Source organism: Prunus dulcis, chromosome 8, assembly GCF_902201215.1.
Source record: "Prunus dulcis chromosome 8, ALMONDv2, whole genome shotgun sequence".
In the NCBI taxonomy this organism is placed as follows: Eukaryota; Viridiplantae; Streptophyta; class Magnoliopsida; order Rosales; family Rosaceae; genus Prunus; species Prunus dulcis.
This window is the reverse complement of record NC_047657.1, coordinates 11,034,342-11,054,352: the sequence shown is the minus strand read 5'-3', so window position 1 is coordinate 11,054,352 and position 20,011 is coordinate 11,034,342. Positions and strand designations below refer to the sequence as shown.

Below are 20,011 nucleotides of genomic sequence, written 5' to 3'. Positions count from 1 at the left end.
TCCCCACCATTCCCTTCCTCTACCGTCACCAGCCACACCTTCCCTTTCTCGACAGTATTTCTCTTAAAACACGTTAGAACCTAGAAGAAAGGAAAAGGAAAAGAAAAAGAAAAACTAAACCCATCAACTCACACCCGTCTCCCCTCACTGTTCTCTCTCCTTTTTTGTTGTTCATCGCTCTTCCTGTTCTTCACGGTTCGTCTTCTCCACCTCCCAAACAACCCAGACAACCGGAGTCATCCAAGATTGACTCAACCCAATCCGAAGAAAAATATATACTTTTGGCTGGATATATAGTTTTCTGCATCACTGAAGAGGAGGCTTCTAGAACACCAAATCAATTGAATTTCCCAGGAAGCTTATCCCCAAATTATTCCAACTTTGGACTATATATGGTGGGAGACAGAGAGAGATAGGAGGAGGAGGCGGCGGCGGAGGAGGGGAGTCTGGGCTGATTGATTCACTGCTCGAACTCTTCCTTCTCTAATTTTCTGCTTTTTTTTTTTTTACTTAATAAGTTAGAGTTAAAAGTGTCCAGGTGTTAGCTAGGAGACAGGGAGGGTACAGAGAAATTGGGGCCAGAGGATCTGAAGTCGGCAGTACGAGGCCCGTGGCAGATTCCGTAATTTAAGAAACTTATGAGCCTCTTTTCCTATCCCCTTCGACACAGTCTCAACTAGTCTCCTCCCTCTCGCAGCTCCCACAAGATATCTACGAAACCGGATTCCAGGAGCTGTGGCCTACCGCAACCAGGTACAACAATCACCCCTAGTCTCTGATTTTTACATTATTTTATGTTTATAGAGTGCCGTTTGGTTGCCTAGAAACTCCGAGAAAGTTTTAAATATTCTCGGAAAACTGCTCGATCTCATTTCCTAGTTGCTCTGAAACGCTAAGCTGTCTGCGCTTGTGGTTTTTCATCTATCACTTCATTTTGGAAATCTAATCAACAGTGAAATGATATTCATTGGATATTCCTCGGTTTTCTCTGCAACCAAACGAGTTACGGTACGGTAGTTTTGGCGAAACTCTCATTTCCATTTCTGTTTGAGAAGAGTCAGAACAGATTTGGTACAAGAAGTCAGTTTTGGATCTATTGATTGTTGTTTATGAGGTTTTGAAGTCATGCTTATGCTCAGCGTTGAGTGTTCACTTGATTTTTGGCATAGATTTAGACTTGAGTTACTTGGAAAGTAATTAGATCGACAAAATTAGGTTCGTATGATGAATGATGAGCTCTGCTCACTCACTTGGAAGCAATGATTTTCCATCTGAGTTAATTAATTTTTCTCTTATGACCGGATCCTGATTCTAATCTGGCAAATGGTAGAACTAATGAGCAAAAAATCAAAGGTGTGGAGTTGTCCTTAGTTTTATCTTTATGTCCACATGAGTGGTTGAACTGCAAATAGAAGTTTGCCCGGAAAGGTAAACTGTGAATAGCCTACCCACTTTCAAGACCTGACTCGACAGTTTCGACCTTTTTTCCGAGGCATGCTTTACCTCATCATACCAATCATGTTGGATGCTTTATGCAGGAATTAGCTATTTGTTCAGCTTTTACCTGGTAGTGAAATATTGATTTTACCAATTATAACTGTTGCGCTATTTGTAAACTGTCTTTTCCTCTCTGCTATTATATGCAATGGAATTTCTAAGGGTACTTTTTTTCCCTGCCAACTGTTACCTTTGCATACTGCATTTAACAATGTTTCATCCCTCACTACACTAATTTTTTTGTTCCATAAAACATACGTTGCTGAGTACCTTCCTGACTTTCCTTGTGCAGCCTATGCGAAGGTAGTTGCTAATGGTCAATGTGGCTACTAGATTCCGTAGGAGTCATTTCTTGAAGCCAAGAACATAATGCCTTCAATATTCTGCTAGGAGCCTAGGAGCGTAGGAGCTTCTTGACATCCGCTTAATTTATTGCAATAGTGACCTTTTGGGGTTGGGACCTCATCATCACATTAGGATCACTGTAAGTGGGTACATAAGGGAAGAAGTGCAACTCCCATTTAAGAGTTGTGATTGGATTTGACTGTTTGAGTACACATGGAAGTTCAAAAACCTTCGAATGATGCAATGAAGCACCTACCTTTAACTCCACTTAGAGCAATTAGAGGTGTTGTGTGCTTACTTGTACTTGTTTCGACTGCATTTATGATGTTAATGTATTTTGGCTTTTTGGGTGCTGTTATAATTAGACTTTTCAGCATACATTACAGTAGAAGAGTTACTTCCTTCTTCTTTGGTGCTTGGCTAGCTTTGTGGCCTTTTCTTTTTGAAAAGATAAACAAGACAAAAGTTATATTTTCTGGAGAAACTGTTCCTGACGGTGAACGCATTTTACTTATTTCAAACCATAGAACTGAGGTTGACTGGATGTACTTGTGGGACTTGGCATTGCGAAAGGGACGCCAGGGATACATAAAGTATATCCTTAAAAGCAGTTTAATGAAACTGCCTTTATTTGGTTGGTCATTTCACATATTGGAGTTCATCTCTGTGGAGAGGAAGTGGGAGGTCGATGAATTAAACATGCGCCGAATGCTTTCAAGTCTGAAGGATCCCCAAGATTCCCTCTGGCTTGCACTTTTCCCAGAAGGAACAGATTTCACGTAATTTCTTGAACTGTTGTTGCTTTCAATTTTTATTGTAGAGTTGGTCTAATCTAAGGTATGCAATATCACCTTCATTTTGTATATATTGGTTCTCGTCTAACACCTTTTATCCTAAGAATGTATTAAATCATTTCTTCCCCCGACTATTTTATGCAGTGAGCAGAAGTGCATACGTAGTCAGAAATATGCTGCTGAAAATGGCTTACCAGTTCTAAAGCATGTCTTGCTTCCAAAAACAAAGGGTTTCAGTGCCTGTTTAGAAGAATTGAGGGGATCTTTGGATGCAGGTTGCCTTATTTACCTGTTATTTTGGAGGTTTACTCTTTATTTGAACAAGTTCCGCTTTTTTCTTTACAATTTGAAATGCAAAACATCCTTTCTTGCGTGGTGACTGAATTGTCTTGAATTGGCTCTACCTTTGCAAATTGGCTGATCTTCATCTAACAATATTAATTATTTGACTTATGGGCAATAGTTCCCAATGAGAATTTTTAAATTTTTTGAAATATCAAAGTTTTTGGTTCAGTTTAATCTGACTTATAAAAGTTCCTGCCTCTGTTTCAGATTTTTTTTTTTTTTTTTTTTTTTTTTTTTGTGGTTCTGGTTTCCGTTGCTAATGTATTCAAAGAATAAGCCTTTGACTTTCAGGATGAAACCAAACCTTGCATTGCTCGCATAAGCTTGTAGGCTCAAATGGATTTTGACTGTTTGTAGAAATTCTGAACTCGGCACTTCAAATGTCAGTACTTAGTTATTCATTTAGGGCCTTGCTTTCTTATTAATGTAAAGACCTAAGCAAGTATTTAAATATCTGGATTTTTTTGTCGGTCTGTGCAAAGAAAGAATTCTGAAATTCTTACCAGTGCTGTAGAATATCTGAATGATGCCAATCTTGTCGATTACAATTTGTTGGATTTATTAACAAGAATTTGATAATATATGAACTAGCTTGTCTTCTTTCCAAATGAGTTCAACTTTAGCTTTGAATGTTTCTTCGTATAGGGGTCTTATACAAATCCAATGCTAATCTGTTTCTTTTGTAGGAAGATTATTTGTATAAATTGTGACACCACCACACTTTCTTATTGTTAGCACTTGCTTCAAGGCGATGGCTTTGTTGGCTTAAACCTTTGGATTAGATAGCGTTGAGCATCCTTATTGTGCTTCAGCAGTCAATGTATCTAACTTGTCCTTTCTACTTTTTCCATCACGATTACTTCTGATCAAATTTATTGAATATTGTGCTCCTCTTTTGCAATGACTTCATGGTTTTGTGTTTGAATATTATTTGTAATTGAAATAGGGAGCAACATCTGTGCTTGGAATGCTTGAGTTGCTGGATTTGCTGCTTCATTGCTCTGTGTTTGCCTTTGATTACTCAAAAATTTATATGTCAACCATTTTGGTTTCCCTTTCATTTTGTTTATTTTTGGTCAAGTAAGAAGTAGTTTAACATTTTCACTTGAAAATGAAAGGTTTTAGGACCATATAGAATTGAGGCGGTTTGATATTCTAACCACGTCTTTCAGATGATTGTGTTATTTTTTACTCGTCATCTTACACAGTATTTGGTCTTTCTGTTTACTTCAGTTTATGATGTGACTATTGGCTACAAGCCTAGCTGCCCAACTTTCTTTGACAATGCTTCTGGTGTGAACCCTTCTGAAGTTCATATGCACGTCCAGCGTATCCCCCTAGACAATATTCCAACATCTGAAGACGAGGTTACAACTTGGTTAATGAACAGATTTCATCTCAAGGACCAGTTGCTTTCCGATTTTGATTCGCAAGGCCATTTTCCCCATGAAGGATCAGAAGGTGACCTTTCTACTTTGAGGTGCCTTGTAAATCTTGTAGCAGTAATTGTCTTGACCGGAACATGCGCTTACTTTACCATTTTCTCGTCCATCTGGTTTAAAATATATGTATCTTTGGTATGTGCGTATCTCACGGCCGCAACCATTTTCAATATTCGACCGTTGCCACTTGTTAGCCTTGTGAAAGCTTGGTTTAAGTGCAAATCATCTTAGTACTCAGGGAGTGTCAACAGGTTCTAGGTTTGAGCTTTAATGATTGTAATTCTTAAGTGGGTCTCAATCCCATACATACACAACAAAAATTTCATAATTGAGGACAGTCCTTGAAACAGATGATTCTACAGTTTTAGAATGCCAGAAGTAATTTCCTTCACTTTTCATATTGGATGCATTACTGTTAAATTCCACCACGGCAACGTTCCGATTCGATTTAAAAATTGTATATAAAAGGGTGATTTACTCTGCAAAGTATATTGGCCCATTATAGATTATAATCATGAAATTATGAAGGATTAAACGTCCACACTCTTTGCTTAATGAGTAGCAAATTTCTATTTTAAATAAGTAGCACGCAAACCTGAAAGTGTGAATATTTGTGCATGATTGGGAATTTTGCCTCTTTATGACGTGGATTTTCACTCCTTGTTTTAACTTAACTCTTCATGAATAATTCAACATGCTTATTTTCCCTAATCTAACCTACATAAACGCCATATCTAACCTACGTGCTTATTGAAAAAGGTCTGAAATTCGAATCATCACCCGCATTGGTTAAAAAAACCTACATGTACGCCTCTGCACGAGTATTCTATAAATTTCTTTTCCTTTACTTCCTTCTCATGATTTTATATATTTTATGTGTCTCCATTAACATTTTATATTGGAGAAAATACAGGATACAATGTCTCAACATGAAATTGATGATATAGAGCGTGCCATGCGGCTCTCTCTCTTGGATCTATGTGGAAAAGGGAAAAATAAAAACGGTGAGTCTGCCTAATATCCCTTACCCGACAAACAATTTTTTTCCCGAAGCAACGATTAACAGTTGATGTTTTTCAATTGATCAATTGGTATACAAAATAGGTTACCTCTATGTGGGGCTTTTGGCTCAAATGATTAAATATTTTAACCTCTATGATCTGGCTAGCATTTTACCCATTTTTTCACCCCATTTTCATGGTAAAAGGTTTGATGCTTGCCCTCCCCTCCTTTGAATAATTGTAGTAAAAGAATTAAAGTCTTTTTTACAGGGCCAACATGGTCTAGTCTAGTGAAAAATGATTTTGACTTGTACATTAGTGGTGTCAAGGTTGAACTCCCTTGACATCGTGATTGTTTGTGTGTGAGAAACCCCCTTTTTCGTAGTTTAGACTATCGCTTATTTTTTAAAATAAAAAATAAAAGTCCTTAAGAAGTTGAATTGCATTGATTTTGGGCTCAACTCTTGCACCAAACCTACAGAGTTGGTACAAGAAAGAAAAAATTTGAGTCCAAAACCAGATATTTAAGTTCAAAAGTTGGCTCAACCCAACCCAACAAGAAAAAATAATTATTATCCCAGTGAAAAGGGATATTTTAATGTTTGTATGATTTTAGTGAAACAATTCTTAAGTTGTTAGTAGTTAAATATAAAACTTACAAATGTATAATTATTATTATTTTTTATTCAGAGAATGAACCTTCTTACGATGAGGACAGAGACCTTGCTGAAGCTATTAAGGCAAGCCTTAGATCTCCAGGAGCCAGCAGGTAAATGCAGCCAAGAAACTGGAGATGTTAATTACTCAGAGACCCATCTTATTTGTATATTACAAATTCTAAACCGTCCTTAATTTTCCTTAATTTAAAATATAGACTCTAGACTTGAATTAACAGAGCTTTAGATCTTCACATAAGATTGACATTATTTTCTTTATCTTGTTCCAGCTCTAATCGTCAGAAGCAAAGGGTTTGTGACGTTTGTGATGCAATAGTAAGTAACTAAAATGACCCTTTTCGTAAAATATTATGGCAAGATCAATCTATGAAACGGTAATCTTCTCTTGTCACATTCAATCTCAGCCTTAAATTTTGGACTAAATTAACTTGATCAATGGTCCAGATTCATACTCTAATTACATAAACATCTTATCTTGTCAGACAGTCTGAAAAAAAAAAAAAAACAATTGAAATAGCTGTTATATGTTATTTCAACTTATTAGTTATATGATTTATAGCTGAATATTAAGGCGGGATGTTAATAATCCAGGCTGAAATATACTTGGCGTAGAAAGTACGTATTCAGTTTTATTTAGCTAAATTTCTTTTTACAATGGGGGATATTATGTTTATGACAATTGTTTTGAAGAACATTATTTTTTTGTCCACTCACATTTTCAAACTGTTTTTCGCCCCCAGGCCATAGAGGTACGCGGGATCCACCACCGAGCCAGTCATAGCTTCCGCACCACCAAGTAAGGTAGAGTTGTAGAAAATCCTTTAAACCTTGAGAACTTGAGAATATGCTCTGATATCCAGTTGAAAATTTGGAGATTAGAATTGAATTGATTACTAGAAACATTCTGGCAGTTGGGTGAAATATTTGAGATTGTTTCACAGGTGAAAAATTTTGGGATTTGATCAAAATACAGAGGAGACTCTGCCGAATTTTCGGCAGAAGTCTAAGGAAATTTAAGGAAAAATTGAAGTAAGAAGGGTAAAAATGTCATTTGTGTCCGACATTCACCAGGTGTCGGACACGCACAGGAGTCGACTCGGTTTTCAAAGCGAAAATTGGGTCGGGTCCTGTCAACCAAAAAGTTTGTCCTTCTCATCTACAAGACAGGACTCCGGAATGCTGTAGTTGCAGGAGGCTCAAGGTTTGCCAAATCATCACCTTTTATTCTAAATGCTAATTAAGGGACTAATTAATATAAGTTTTGGTACAGCATAAACCAAAACAAAGATTCCATAATACCTACATTTTCAATTTAAAATGTTGATTATATGACCAAAACTGCATAGCCTTTTAACATCTTTTGCTCAATATTTAGAAATATAGTCACTTGAGGCTCCTCAAGTACTACTCGAGCCCTCTCGAAGACCCTTGCAAACAGTAATCGAACCCCCTCGAGTGGTCAAAATTCTAAAAGTATGAAAAAAAATGGGCTGAAAATCTTTATCAAGTCCAAATTTGACTACCATTTAAAATTTTCTATCATTTGTAAATTGAATTCTCAATTTAATGTGAGAATAAGCCAACAAAAATACCAAATATTCTCAAATATTCTCGATTTAATGTGAGAGTAAACTACTCAATCTAAAAGAAAAAATTATTTTTGATAAGTCGTTTACATTGTGAACCCACTTTTTGACAAAAATTCAATTATACCCTTATTTAAATTAATTTAAAAAAAATTAATCATATTGGACAATGAAATTAATTCATTTGTTTAGTGCAGACAAAATATGTAACATATATAAACCTTGGTGATGGTCGGCTTATTTGCGATGAATGCTATTCCACGGCAATCTTTACTACCCAACAATGTGAACCTCTTGTGGATATATGCCTTGAATTCTTCAACAATGGGCTACAAATTCAAATTGGCAAGCACGACTTTCATGTTTCCATGGTGGATGAATTTGAGATGGCAAGACTTTCTGGGAGAGGAGGAGCTGGTTTGCAAACCCTAATTGACCACCCTCCTCATCCAGATTCCCTAGTCTTTGGGAAAACTATGAGCTATGGACCTCCTCTCATCAGTGTAAGAAATTTTATCACCACATTTTTATTTTTATTTTGCTTTTATTTTGGCTTTCTCGTATAAACGATAGTCTAAACTAATAGGAAGGGGGACCTAAACTTGATTGCATAGCTAGGAAACGGACTTAATTAATGCCCTGACCAACTGACCTAACCCACTCTTGCTTTTTTGTTTTGTCACAAAAATGTAAAAAAACCTATATATGTACAGGTCACAAGCTTTTCAAGGAGAGGGAATAGCATTATAACAGCAAAACAGCAGCATCTCACCTATGGCAGCCCTTTAAGAATAGCAATTGCGTTCGGTTTGCCTAAGTACTTCTCAACCTTCCTTCCTTTCTTAATTGCGACTGTTAATGAATTACAAAAATCCTTATTTTCACTTCAAGTTTCTTATGAATTACATTAAACTTCTATATACTCGAATTTTGTTTATGAGTTTGAACTCAAATCAACATGCAGGGTTATGACCGGTGCAATCTTGGCTCATGAGATGATGCATGCATGGTTTCGACTAAGAGGTGATTATCTAAACAAGTATTTAATTATAGTAAGAACGATAAAGTAGGTTAGTAAAACAATATGCGTTTGGGTTTTCTGCACTTAAGGTGAGATCGTTACACTGTCACGTGATGTTGCTAATTTATGTATTATAATACAAGTGGATATCACTGTTCTATGTATTGGACCTTAGAGTATTAATAGAAAAACATGTATAATGGTGAAGCCATATGACGGTGTGACCATGACACCGAAGACTTTGTAATACAAATCCAAAAGTTATCCTAAACCCTAAATCATATAAGAGGAATTAATATTCTTGGTTTTTTTTAAATATATATAAAAGAGTCGAATTAAAAACCAAGCAATATGACTGGGTTTTTTTTCCTTGCCATGTCTTTGTAAATAGGTATTAGAACAGGCCAACTGGAACTAAAAGTGGAAGAAGGAATGTGCCAAGTGATAGGTCGAAAATGGTTGGAGTGGTTGGAGTGTTTGGAGGCCCAGGATCGCAAGACCTCATCAGCGATTACAGAGCATGCTCAGTTTCAGAGAAACCTAATTGAAACGTACAAGTATGCGGTGGATATGCATTCCTCTTACGAGTATGGCCATGGATTTCGAGAGGCTAAATGGGCAGTTGAAAAATATAAACTTCACAGAACAATCGATCACATTTTAGCTTATAGAAAACTTCCAGAATAATGATGGCTTTGCTGTATAAATGTACGCATTAATAAAGTTATGGAAAGAGGTTTTTGAACATTCATCAAAATGTAAATATTTTTTCTTTCTTGTTTTTTTTTTTTTTTTTTTTTTGGGGATAAAAGCACTTCAATTTCATTCAACCTCAAAAATAGAGGAACAAAACATACAACTGAAAAAACACAGTTTAGTACAAAACTCCCAAACAACCTCAAACTAGAGTGGACTAGGTAGACCATCCGAATTGAGAGCATGCATGAGAGCTAGTGGAGCGCTGTTGGGCCAGCATCGCGTTAAAAGAGAGAGACACAAAGTCCTTTTTGTCCCACATCGACAATTTAGAGAGCAACAAAGCGCTGTATATAGCTTGAGCGCCGCTGAGAGGCCACGACCTTACTTGGACAGGATCTATTCTATAGTAATCGTACCTCTGTATCCTTGATTTCTAAGGAGACAGGAATCCCAACCTGGTGGATGAACCATGACCGTGTGATCAGAGCGTGATTAACAATCTGGTGGTCATTATGATCATCACGACCGTAGAGGATCGTTCTCAGTCAGTCTTCTGCCTGGGGTGGTCACACGGTTGTCTGACAGGTTCCCCTTCTCTTTTTCACTTTGTTTTTTTATCACGGCAGAAACACGGTTCTTGCTCTTCGAATATCACGGCTGCAGGTTGAGCTCCCAAATCCTCTACATTCTTCATAAACACTACCAACTTCTTCTTAATCTCCTCTAGTGCAACCTTCACTATCTTCCTCAATGGCAAAGCTAGCACTGTGCAAGAGGGACTCAATGTCAACTTTCAACCAGTCAATATGAACACGAAATGTTGTCCAAGTCCTTAATGGCAACATAAGTACCTACGTGCATCATAATCACTTCCTTTTGGACTTTCACATAGTTTTTCAACAGAGTCAATCCATTTCCCCATTGAGGCTACAGGGATAGAGCTAGCAGCAGCCAGAGCAGCTGCAACCGGAGGAGCTGGCATGGATGCCTTTGAGCTTCTTATCAAGCTTGTTCTCCGGGAGTTGCCTCATCTGAGATCAATTGATCAGTTGTGTCCTGTAAATTGGTACCGAGAATGATAGCAGAAGACTATGGTTCAGGGCTCTTCTTGCTCATATGGCCTTCCATAGCTTCAATATAGATCTAAGCCAGCAAAAACAGGACCATGTGATCAGGCCATGATTAATAATCTAATGGTCCTTGGATCTTCCAGTTAGGAGAGGATCGTTCTCAGCCACTTCTCCGGGGCCCAACTATTAAAAAATTGAACAGAAGACCAGAGAGATCAAAGGGACAGAAGTCTCGCTATTAGTCCCACATCGGCATTTACAAAAATCCAAAGCGCTTCATATACCCAGAAGACAGCTGAGAGGTCACGACCTTACTTGGACAGGATCTGTTCTATAGTAATCGTACCTCTGTATCCTTGATTTCTAAGGAGACAGGAATCCCAACCAGGTGGATGAACCATGACCGTGTGACCAGAGCGTGATTAACAATCTGGTGGTCCTTGTGATCATCACGACCGTAGAGGATCGTTCTCATTCAGTCTTCTCTGTCTGGGGTGGTCGCACGGTTGTCTGACAGGTTTCCCCTCTTTTTTTTTGTTTTGTTAAATGTTGAGGCAACTTCTTTTTAATCTCCTTTATTGCAAACCTTTCACAGCATTTTCTTAGTTTTTCCAAAAAGAGAGTCAATCCACTTCCCCATTGAGGCTATAGGGATAGACTGCGGCCAGAGCAGCTGCAACAGGTGGACCTGCCATGGCTGCTGCAACAGCTGAACAAATCCACACAGCAGCAATTATAGCCACAAATATCATAGTAGAGACCTTTCTCCAAGCATGGATGCTTTTGAGCTTCTTATCAAGCTTGTTCTTCGGAAGTTTCAACTTCTCAAGCATTAGTGTTTGTTGCATGTAAACAGATTGAAAAATTTGGAAGTACTCTTTAGTAAAAGGATCACCTATTTCCTTGAACTTGTTCAATTCCTCCAAAGTCCTCGAGTGTCGATTGCCTCCTATTTCGGTTTCCTCCTCAAATTGTTGAAGAGAAACAAGAATGAACGATTGGCTGGCACGAGCTCGCTTCAAACATTTCTCCAGTGCAGTACAGGAATCTAAGGTCCGCTAGCTGTTTTCTAAGTACTTTTCAACAAGCTCAAACAATTCCTGATTTTTTTCATATGTCTTTCTTGCATTCCAAGACAAGTTTTCACAACCTCCTGATTCATCTCCAATAGACATTTTATGGCTTCCTTCAAGGAACGAAGCGAGGGAGAGGTGAGCATTGGACCGTAAACTCAAACAGATTTATTTGCCTTGAACTTGACCATGTAAAAATACTTAAATTTACCTGATACATGTGATTCGCAAGTTTTTGGGCGGGAATGAATGAGTCGTGAGGGTTTCCCTCATTACCTGAAAAAAGTCATGGATACAAAAGAACTACATACAGTTTAGTTATACAGGCACTTGGAAAACCAACCATAAAAGGAGAACGCATAACCTGACTGCTCACGTGACTCAGAAAAGCCCCATATTGGAACTTGGAAGTTTCAAGTCTCAACTTGTAACAATTAAGCATGATTTAAGCAGAAGAAAGATGGCTATATGAGTAATCAACATGAAAAGAGACCTCTGAGTGGCAATTTCTTCTAATCTTCCAGGCACCACATTCTGAAATACATGAGGTCACACTGGTGTGGAAGTTTATGGAACAATAGACCAGAGAAACTCCAATGGTTGTTTGGAACAAAAGACCAGACCAGCCAAACTTCATCAGATCAAGTAAATAATGATTAAATTGAAGACAAAATCATAATGGGAACTACTTCAAGTCAGTTCTTGCCTAAACATTGATAAAGTGTGAAGCGCTATATAATCTTACATTATTTCTTTTATACATCAATCCAATCGTCTGGGATTCCAAGGTACAATCTAAGAATGAAAAAAATATGATAATTATTAAAATAAAATAAAAAAACAGAAAGTTACACAAATTCAAATGTCATCAAGCATCAAAACAGCAACAGGTTAAATATTGAGGATCATCGGACTTCTAGTTGTTGGAATGTTTTATGATCCTCTGCAGAACCACAGTCCTTGCTCTTCGAATGTCACGGCTGCAGGTATCAGCTTGAGCTCCCAAATCCTCTACATTCTTCATAAACACTCCCAACTTCTTTTTAATCTCCTCAATTGCAACTGTAACTGCATCCTCCTCAATGGCAAAGCTTGCATTATGCAAGAGGGACTCAATTTCAACTTCCAATCGATCGATAAGAACCCGAATGTTGTCCAAGTCCTTTATGGCAACATAAGTCCCTACTTGCATGGAGCTAATTACTTCCTTTTGACCCCTCAAAGCATTTTCATAGTTTTTCCACAAAGAGTCAATCCACTTCCCCATTGAGCCTACAGGGATAGAACTAGCAGCAGCCAGAGCTGCTGCAACAGGTGGAGCAGCCATGGCTGCTGCCACAACAGAACAAATCAACACAGCAGCAAATGTAGCAACAAATATAATACTCGAAACCTTCCTCCAGGCGTGGATGTATTTGAGCTTCTTATCGAGCTTGTTCTTTCTTAGTTGCAACTTCTCAAGCATTTGTATTTGTTGCCTGTAAACAGATTGAAAAATTTGGAAGAACTCTTCAGTAAAAGGATCACCTATAGCCTTAAAATTCTTCAATTCGCCCAAAGTCCTCGTGTATCGACTGCCTCCCATTTCGGTTTCCTCCTCAAACTGTTGAAGAGCAACAAGAATGAGCAATTGGCTATCACGAGCTCGCTTCAAACACTTCTCCAATGCAGTACAGAAATCTAAAGTCTGCAAGCTGTTTTCAAAGTACTCCTCTACAAGCTCAAACAATTCTTGATTTTTCCATATATCCTTCTTGCACTCCAAGATAACTTTCACAACCTCCTGGTTCATCTCCAACAGGCATTCTGTGATTTCCTTCAATGAATCAAATGAGAGAGCTCGAACTTCAACTCCTGCTGCAATTGTGTTGATGACTTGATTGGTTCTGGTTTGGAGATTGGTATCAAAGGATTGCAATTCTGCATCAACCTTACAGGCTGCCTCATATGAGCTTAATTGATCAGTTGTGTATTGTAAATTGGTGTTGAGATTGATAGCAGAGGATGATGTTTCAGAGCTCTTCTTGCTCATATGGCTTCCCATAGCTTCAATTCAGATCTAAACAAGAGAAAACAGAAAAACCCACAAATCAAAGTTCAGAGCTTGGCCAAATTGCTTTCCCTTGTAATTACGATTCTCAAAGACAAGAAATGGGCTTTTTGTCAAGCAGGAGCTAATTTCCAAACAAAGACCATTAATTGCACCCCAAAATGGAATCTTCAATCCCAGATTTGCTGCCAAACTAATTAATGAAGTTGCAGATTTGAACCAACCCCACTTGACCAAAACCAATGAATTCCAACTTTTTATACAAGAAAATCAACTTCTAAGACTTCACCATCACAAATCATGATGTAAAAGCATCGAAAGCATTGAAAGCACCAAACTTTATTGCTAAGCTTTTTCCAAACCGACCAGCCGGCCAGAATGAACAAGAACACCAGAACAAGATAAAGAGAACGTTCGAACCTTTGAGAGCAAATAGAGAAGAGAAACAAATAAAATCGCTAAAATAGACGATGTGTTTTGATTAAATAAAGGAACTGAAGCAAATCAAGGAGAGAGAGAGAGAGAGAGAGAGAGAGAGAGAGAGAGAGAGAGATGAGGTGAAATGTGAATGAGGAATGAAGAAAAGTTTAAAGAGAATTAAAAGTTTTAATGGCCAAGAAAATAAGATGGGTTGGGTTTTAGATTTTAGATTTTAGATTTTAGGAATAACTTGCACGCATGAGAGAAATGAGAGAAATGAGTGAAATAGGCATGGAAAACGCGGGAAGCAATGTCCCTTCTCTCTCTCTCTCTCTCTCTCTCTCTCTCTCTCTGTGCCTTCCCGAAAACCCTTTAGGCCTTATCTTTCTGTGTGTCTCTGTGTTTTGTGGCTCTCTTCCACAGTTTTAACGCGCAAAGCAACAGTTACCAAGGTGAAGGAACCACCTTTGATTTTGTTTCGACAAGACAAAACCAAGAAATGAAGGAAATTATTAAAAAGAGTGGCAGAGTCTTGATACCAAAGTCTTGTTTTGGTAGTAATAATGGCAAGCAAACGCAGTGCAACACAAGTCAAGTGTTTCAAATGGGAAAACAACCAAAAGGTATTTACTTCTTTGAAGATTTTGAGATGCTTTGCAGCACTGTTACAGAGGGTAAAAGCTGTTTGAGGGCCCACTTGGTGAAATTACCAAAATACCCTCTCTATCTCACAACATAAAAGATATCCCCATTTCCCCACCAAATTCAAATGTCATAATTATCCACTTTTCTTTTTGTGGGTTCTGAATGATTCTGAATATATCAAATACGACACAAGAATTGTAACCCAAAAGAGAGATATATGGAGAGCTTCATAAACTTTTCCAAAAATATTTCCGAATCTTGTTTAAAAAATTTATTCATTAAGAAAAGGGTTGCAATATACTACTTTTGACATGATACATGAGTTTTTTAATTCTCGACTTCCATTGTGTGTACTAATTATAAGGAATAAAAACTTACTTATGTTCTACATAAAATTCGTAATCCAATGCTTAAAAAATAAGGAATTAGATTGATTAGAGGGAGTAGTTGATCCCATTCTCATTCATCTAATCTTATTCTTACAAATTATGCGATTCACGACTTCATTCCTATTCATCAGTTGAGCTAAAAATTAATTTTAATGAGTGGAACTTTTAACCACAAAAGAAATACTGATGTGGAGAAAACAAATGATGTCCAATGGCTACATAATTCTCATATATATATCCTAAATTTTTTAGAAATTGTTGTAATGTTTAAGAGACAGAAGTATCTGTTTTTTGTTCTTCAAATTGGTAAGTAATGCAAGCAACTACAATTGGTAGGCAAGAGAACTCCAAACTTGAAGAAAATGTTGGTTTATATTGTTAAATAGTTAGCAGCACTCTCTTATCATCTATTTAGATAAATCTGAAACTCAAATAGTAACTTGGGAACCAAAATGTATCAGGTCATGTTCATCTTGTAATTTATGTAAGAAGCTAGTTCGTTAGAAATTTAACAGATTTTGAAACTAAATGGCAGTTTCGTAATTACTGTTGACATGAAGGGTTGTCTTGTGTAGACGAGTAGGAAAGCAAAAGAGAGCACCGCGTGATCCGACCCGCCCGCTTTCCCGTGTGTGGTCAGGGCATGGCTTCAGGAACTGACACGTAAGGCTTAGCAACACGTGTTGCTAAGTTACTGGTTGCCGCCAGTGGGAGATTTCAAAAAGATTCCACGCTACGCCATGTGCCTCGTAACGCTCTCCCGCCTCTTTTTGTTTTTATTTTGTGATTTTTGCTTTGTGTTTTGAAAAACTTGTGTTGTGTGTTGCTTTTCTTAGCAAAGAATTATTCAAACTCTCATCATCTTCTCTCACTTGGCGTTCACACCCATTTTCCAGGACACACTACAGTAAAATTACAAGTTAAATAAATGAAATTTTGCTTTCATTTTTGGTTCGATTAAATTTTCTTTTTTTAAATAAAATAAATTCTCAAACTCTAACTTAAACCATTTTTTTATTTTATATATTTTTTATATACTAACGATATTCTACTTTAATTTAATTTCAATTACGAGAAGCGTGATCCGAACTCTGGTGCAAAGTAGGGAGCACATACATTCTAGCCAACTTGACTAAGGGGGGTGTATCCAATTCATACTTATAAAGACTTTTTTTAAGTGAGTGACTTTGATAGAGATGACAAATTTTTAAATACTTTCATAGAGTTGATAAAAGTCACTAGTAAATTGGCAAGACTTTTGCTCTTAACAATTAGCCTTAAAAGTATAGAAAAGTCATTCATTTAATAAGTTTTTTAAAAGTCATTAACTTTTTGGATACCACCAAACTTTTAAATACTTTTTAAAAGTCATAACTGAATACCACCAAACTTTTAAATACTTTTAAAAAGTCACAATTGAATACCACTAGACTTTTATATACTCTTTGAAAGTCTAAATTGAATACCTCCAGACTTTTAAACTCTATGAAAGTCATTAAAAGTTTGAATTGAATACACCCCCCTAAGTCTATGTCTGCACCTTGGACTTAAATCCTTGTTAAACTTCAACAATTTTGAATAGATATATATAGATAGATATATATATATCAGTCCTGATCTCTTGGACCCCTGTAGTCCAAGAGATTTATGGTCACTCACCGTTGGATGTAAATTCAACGGTTCACTTATTTATGACTTGAATCGGGTAATAATCATTTATGTCATATTGTATTTATATATATCATTTTGAACCATTGGATTAATATCCAACGGTGGGTGACCACAATCTCTTGGAATATATATATATATATATATATATATATAAGTAGAAGATTTGATATTTTTACCTCAAAAGACAAAATCGCTTGAGTTTTAGTGGGATGATTAGCTTCTTTTTTTTTATGAGGATGTAGAATTCGAACTTGGTGCCTTTTCAAATAAAGTGCTAAACCAATACCAATTGATAACTTCTCTAGAGGTTTACAAACTCTAACACAAGTTTTATTAGGAAATAACAAAAAAAAGTGGTAGATCCTGCCACACTTAAGTTCAGCTAAATGATAAAAAAAAGAAGAAAAAAAAAAGGAATTTATATTGGTAGAATTTTCCTTTTATAATTATTCCTAGAAGATAGAAGATAGAAGATTGAGAGTTAATATTAATTATGAGCAAAGTTGGTCAGTGGAGGGTGCTTTAGTGGAGAAGTGAGGGGTCTTTTTAATCGTTTTGCTCATATTTCTTGTCACTTTGCTCCTCTAGAGTGTGATCAGGTTGCTCATCTATTAGCCAAGCAAGCGCTCCTGTCTTAGGACTTTCAAGTTTGGTTTGAGAATGGTCCTTCATGGATTTATGATGTTTTGGTCAATGACAAATTATTTTCTTAATTTAATTTTATACTAGATGTGATGTAGTGGTACTCTTTTTCCTTAACCGAATTTTCTTCCATTTGGGGATTTTTAAAGGCAACATTTTAATGAGGCCACACTTGTTACATTACTAAAGTCCAATCTTTTTTTTTTTGTACTCTGACATTATTGTTTGAATGAAGTTATCTCACTTTGATATAAAATATAAAATTAAAATAAAAAGGTTGGTTGGCCATGCTGTAATACGGCAAATACGTGGTCAGCTTTTGTCCACATCAAAATGGTAATGTGAACAATATGACCGACTATCTTGCTTTTGAGGTACAAATCTTCTATAGAACCTATGTATACTTATATCATCTTTCTTTTTCTTCTAAGTAAAGCGGGAATGAGAAGCAATAAGCAGCGAGCTCATCTACATATATAAAGATTTGGTTCTCGGACTAACCAAGTAATCTACCTTTTTCGCACTATCAGCAATGAGAAGCAATAAGTAGCGTAACTTGTTTTCATAATTTTGAGAGAGGAGAATGTCCAATATGTCATCATTTTCATGTTATCCTTTTCAAACTTGATTGATCATTATTAATGCTTCATTATATATATAGCACCCACCATAAAATCACTCAAATGTCTTGTGTTGTGGCCTAAACTAATAATAATTACTCGTTTCCGTTGATTGTGGCTTGCAGATTGTGTCATTAGTGGCAAGTCATGTTGTGCTATAAAAGTGTGATGTGATGATCTTGGCCTTTTTCAAGGAATGGCCGGCGGATTGGTCAGTGTCGATTTGTATTGCTTAAGTCCAGCCCCCCATCCTCTCTGGTTTTTGTGTTGCAAGCTGATGGACTTCCTTGCCCCCCGCGGTGCTAGGGAGTTTTGTGCTAGAGGCGGACGGGCTCCCCTTTTGGAGGCGTCATAGCTACTGGTCTCTAGCTGTGTTTTTTTCTAGCTGTTGTGCGTTTTTCTTTTGTTGTTGCTGCTGTTGTTTCCTTTTCGCTCTGTCTTTGGTTGTTGTCTGTTTTTTCACCTAGTTGTCTGTCTTTCTTTTTTGTTTTGAAAGTTTCTCTTGACCAAAAAAAAAAAAAAAAAGTCTAGCAACTGAGAATGAAAAACATTACAATTCATATCACAAACATTAACAAATTGAAGACAAAAATTACTTAAGTCTAGCAAACCATGGATGATTTATTTATAGATTCATAGATATATATATTCTTAATTACTCATTTGAGAATGTTTTTCAAAGAATCACTTCTGCTTATAAGCACTTCTAACAAAAGTATTTTTATTATAAAGTTGGTTTGGCAATGGTTACTAATTCGTTGAGTGATGATATTCAACCCAAATTTTCACCGAATTTATTTGCTATGATCCAGTTTGTAAAAATACAAAACAATAATTTATATTCCTTACCAAATCAAACCATTAGTCCGATAACGACGATTTTTTTTTCTTTTCTTTTCCAACACTTGTTTTCCTTCGTGTTAGGTTTTTTCGGGCACAAATGTCATCTATAAATACTAGCCATTTTTTGTCTATCTAGTCGTGTTAATTAATGAACTTTCAACCTAGTTCCCCATCAAGTATGAACGAATCAAAATGAAAGTGACAGTGAGAAATGGCTTTGAAGGGTCACAGGTCACTTATACAATACAAGTTGTACATTCCTTTAAACTATAACGTAGGAAACAATTGATTGATTTGGATAATGCTTGCTTCCCACAAAACACCAATCTCTTGTCACCACCAATGTGCCTCCTTGATTTTACAGCCCACAGTAACGCCAATACGCCAAGTCTCTGTCACGAGAGTTCTAATTAACAATGTATAATATGCCCCCATTCACATTTCCCATGCATTCCAAACATAGCAAAACATAATAAAATATGATCACGAATTATATTTTCTTTATTGGTATAAACTTAAGTCCAGAATGATTTCAGTTTTATATTTTATGTTTTGTTTTAAGATGCATGTGACAAAGATAATTAAACTAAAGTATGAAATGATGATGTAGTGCCGGATTGGTAATGTTTTTCTCGTTAGACTTATATTGTCACAAATATTTATTTTGTTAGACTATAAATTTGGGCCGGACATTTAGACAAGAACCAACTTAGTCAATGGTCCGGATTTACAAATGTAATTATCTTATGTTGCAAGAGTAAGACAAGCCACCAAACCCATACGTTCACTTGCTATATAAGGCCATGGCCACGAACCATCTTTCACTCCCCAAGAAACTAGAGAATAGATCAAAGATCATAGACATGGCAGCATACAAAAAGCTTGTGGTTATTGTGGCATTGTTTTTGGCACTGGCCATTGGGTCTGAGGCCAATGAGCAGGTCCAGGTAACTTTTTGCCGCATGACAAAAGGGGGTTTGAATGCTTGTGCTCCATCAGTGAGTGGGCTAAACCCTCTGCCTCCCTCAGCTCTGTGTTGCTCAGCTCTTTCCATCGCAGACTTCCAATGCCTTTGCTTCTTCAAGAACTACTCAAACCTTTTGACTTCCTATGGCATCGACCCCAACCTTGCCATGCAGCTTCCTGCCAAATGCAATCTTCGCCAGACAGTCCATTGTTGA

General features: G+C 36.8%; 4 protein-coding genes, 1 long non-coding RNA gene, 2 other non-coding genes and 1 pseudogene across 7 annotated transcripts; 6 read left to right on the top strand and 2 right to left on the bottom strand.

The window, feature by feature from the left end:
• The first annotated feature begins 520 nt into the window (after nucleotides 1-520).
• LOC117637261 (probable 1-acyl-sn-glycerol-3-phosphate acyltransferase 5) lies at nucleotides 521-4,814 on the top strand. The gene is made up of 4 exons (XM_034372110.1): nucleotides 521-753; nucleotides 1,790-2,621; nucleotides 2,781-2,911; nucleotides 4,215-4,814. The coding sequence occupies exons 2-4, from the start codon at nucleotides 2,056-2,058 to the stop codon at nucleotides 4,652-4,654; spliced, it is 1,137 nt and encodes a 378-aa protein (XP_034228001.1). The 5' UTR covers nucleotides 521-753; nucleotides 1,790-2,055; the 3' UTR covers nucleotides 4,655-4,814.
• A 366-nt stretch (nucleotides 4,815-5,180) lies between these two features.
• Nucleotides 5,181-6,299, top strand: LOC117612151. Its single transcript, XR_004583306.1, has 3 exons — nucleotides 5,181-5,228; nucleotides 5,337-5,427; nucleotides 6,115-6,299. It is a non-coding gene; the product is annotated as an uncharacterized LOC117612151 (long non-coding RNA).
• Nucleotides 6,300-8,055: 1,756 nt separating this feature from the next.
• Nucleotides 8,056-9,395, top strand: LOC117638461 (protein DA1-like). Its single transcript, XM_034373585.1, has 4 exons — nucleotides 8,056-8,190; nucleotides 8,401-8,504; nucleotides 8,652-8,710; nucleotides 9,100-9,395. Exons 1-4 carry the CDS (start codon nucleotides 8,056-8,058, stop codon nucleotides 9,393-9,395), a joined length of 594 nt encoding a protein of 197 aa, XP_034229476.1.
• Nucleotides 9,396-9,782: 387 nt separating this feature from the next.
• On the top strand, nucleotides 9,783-9,995 carry LOC117612321. Its single transcript, XR_004583361.1, has one exon. It is a non-coding gene; the product is annotated as a small nucleolar RNA U3 (small nucleolar RNA).
• A 13-nt stretch (nucleotides 9,996-10,008) lies between these two features.
• LOC117638460 lies at nucleotides 10,009-11,696 on the bottom strand (annotated as a pseudogene).
• LOC117612322 lies at nucleotides 10,783-10,997 on the top strand. The gene has a single exon (XR_004583362.1). It is a non-coding gene; the product is annotated as a small nucleolar RNA U3 (small nucleolar RNA).
• A 530-nt stretch (nucleotides 11,697-12,226) lies between the features above and the next one.
• LOC117638192 (UPF0496 protein At4g34320-like) lies at nucleotides 12,227-14,481 on the bottom strand. The gene has a single exon (XM_034373321.1). The coding sequence runs from the start codon at nucleotides 13,592-13,594 to the stop codon at nucleotides 12,467-12,469; it is 1,128 nt and encodes a 375-aa protein (XP_034229212.1). The 5' UTR covers nucleotides 13,595-14,481; the 3' UTR covers nucleotides 12,227-12,466.
• A 5,152-nt stretch (nucleotides 14,482-19,633) lies between these two features.
• LOC117638459 (putative lipid-transfer protein DIR1) lies at nucleotides 19,634-20,011 on the top strand. Its single transcript, XM_034373583.1, has one exon. It carries the CDS (start codon nucleotides 19,634-19,636, stop codon nucleotides 20,009-20,011), a length of 378 nt encoding a protein of 125 aa, XP_034229474.1.

Bases quoted from the DNA above. Each gene is read 5' to 3' on its own strand.
- LOC117638192 (XM_034373321.1), bottom strand. From the start codon at position 13,594: ATGGGAAGCCATATGAGCAAGAAGAGCTCTGAAACATCATCCTCTGCT.
- LOC117638461 (XM_034373585.1), top strand. From the start codon at position 8,056: ATGGTGGATGAATTTGAGATGGCAAGACTTTCTGGGAGAGGAGGAGCT. The intron at 8,505-8,651 runs GTACTTCTCAAC...ATCAACATGCAG, and splicing joins ATTGCGTTCGGTTTGCCTAA to GGTTATGACCGGTGCAATCT. The intron at 8,711-9,099 runs GTGATTATCTAA...CTTTGTAAATAG, and splicing joins TGCATGGTTTCGACTAAGAG to GTATTAGAACAGGCCAACTG.
- LOC117638459 (XM_034373583.1), top strand. From the start codon at position 19,634: ATGGCCACGAACCATCTTTCACTCCCCAAGAAACTAGAGAATAGATCA.
- LOC117637261 (XM_034372110.1), top strand. From the start codon at position 2,056: ATGGAAGTTCAAAAACCTTCGAATGATGCAATGAAGCACCTACCTTTA. The intron at 2,622-2,780 runs GTAATTTCTTGA...TATTTTATGCAG, and splicing joins CCAGAAGGAACAGATTTCAC to TGAGCAGAAGTGCATACGTA. The intron at 2,912-4,214 runs GTTGCCTTATTT...TGTTTACTTCAG, and splicing joins GAGGGGATCTTTGGATGCAG to TTTATGATGTGACTATTGGC.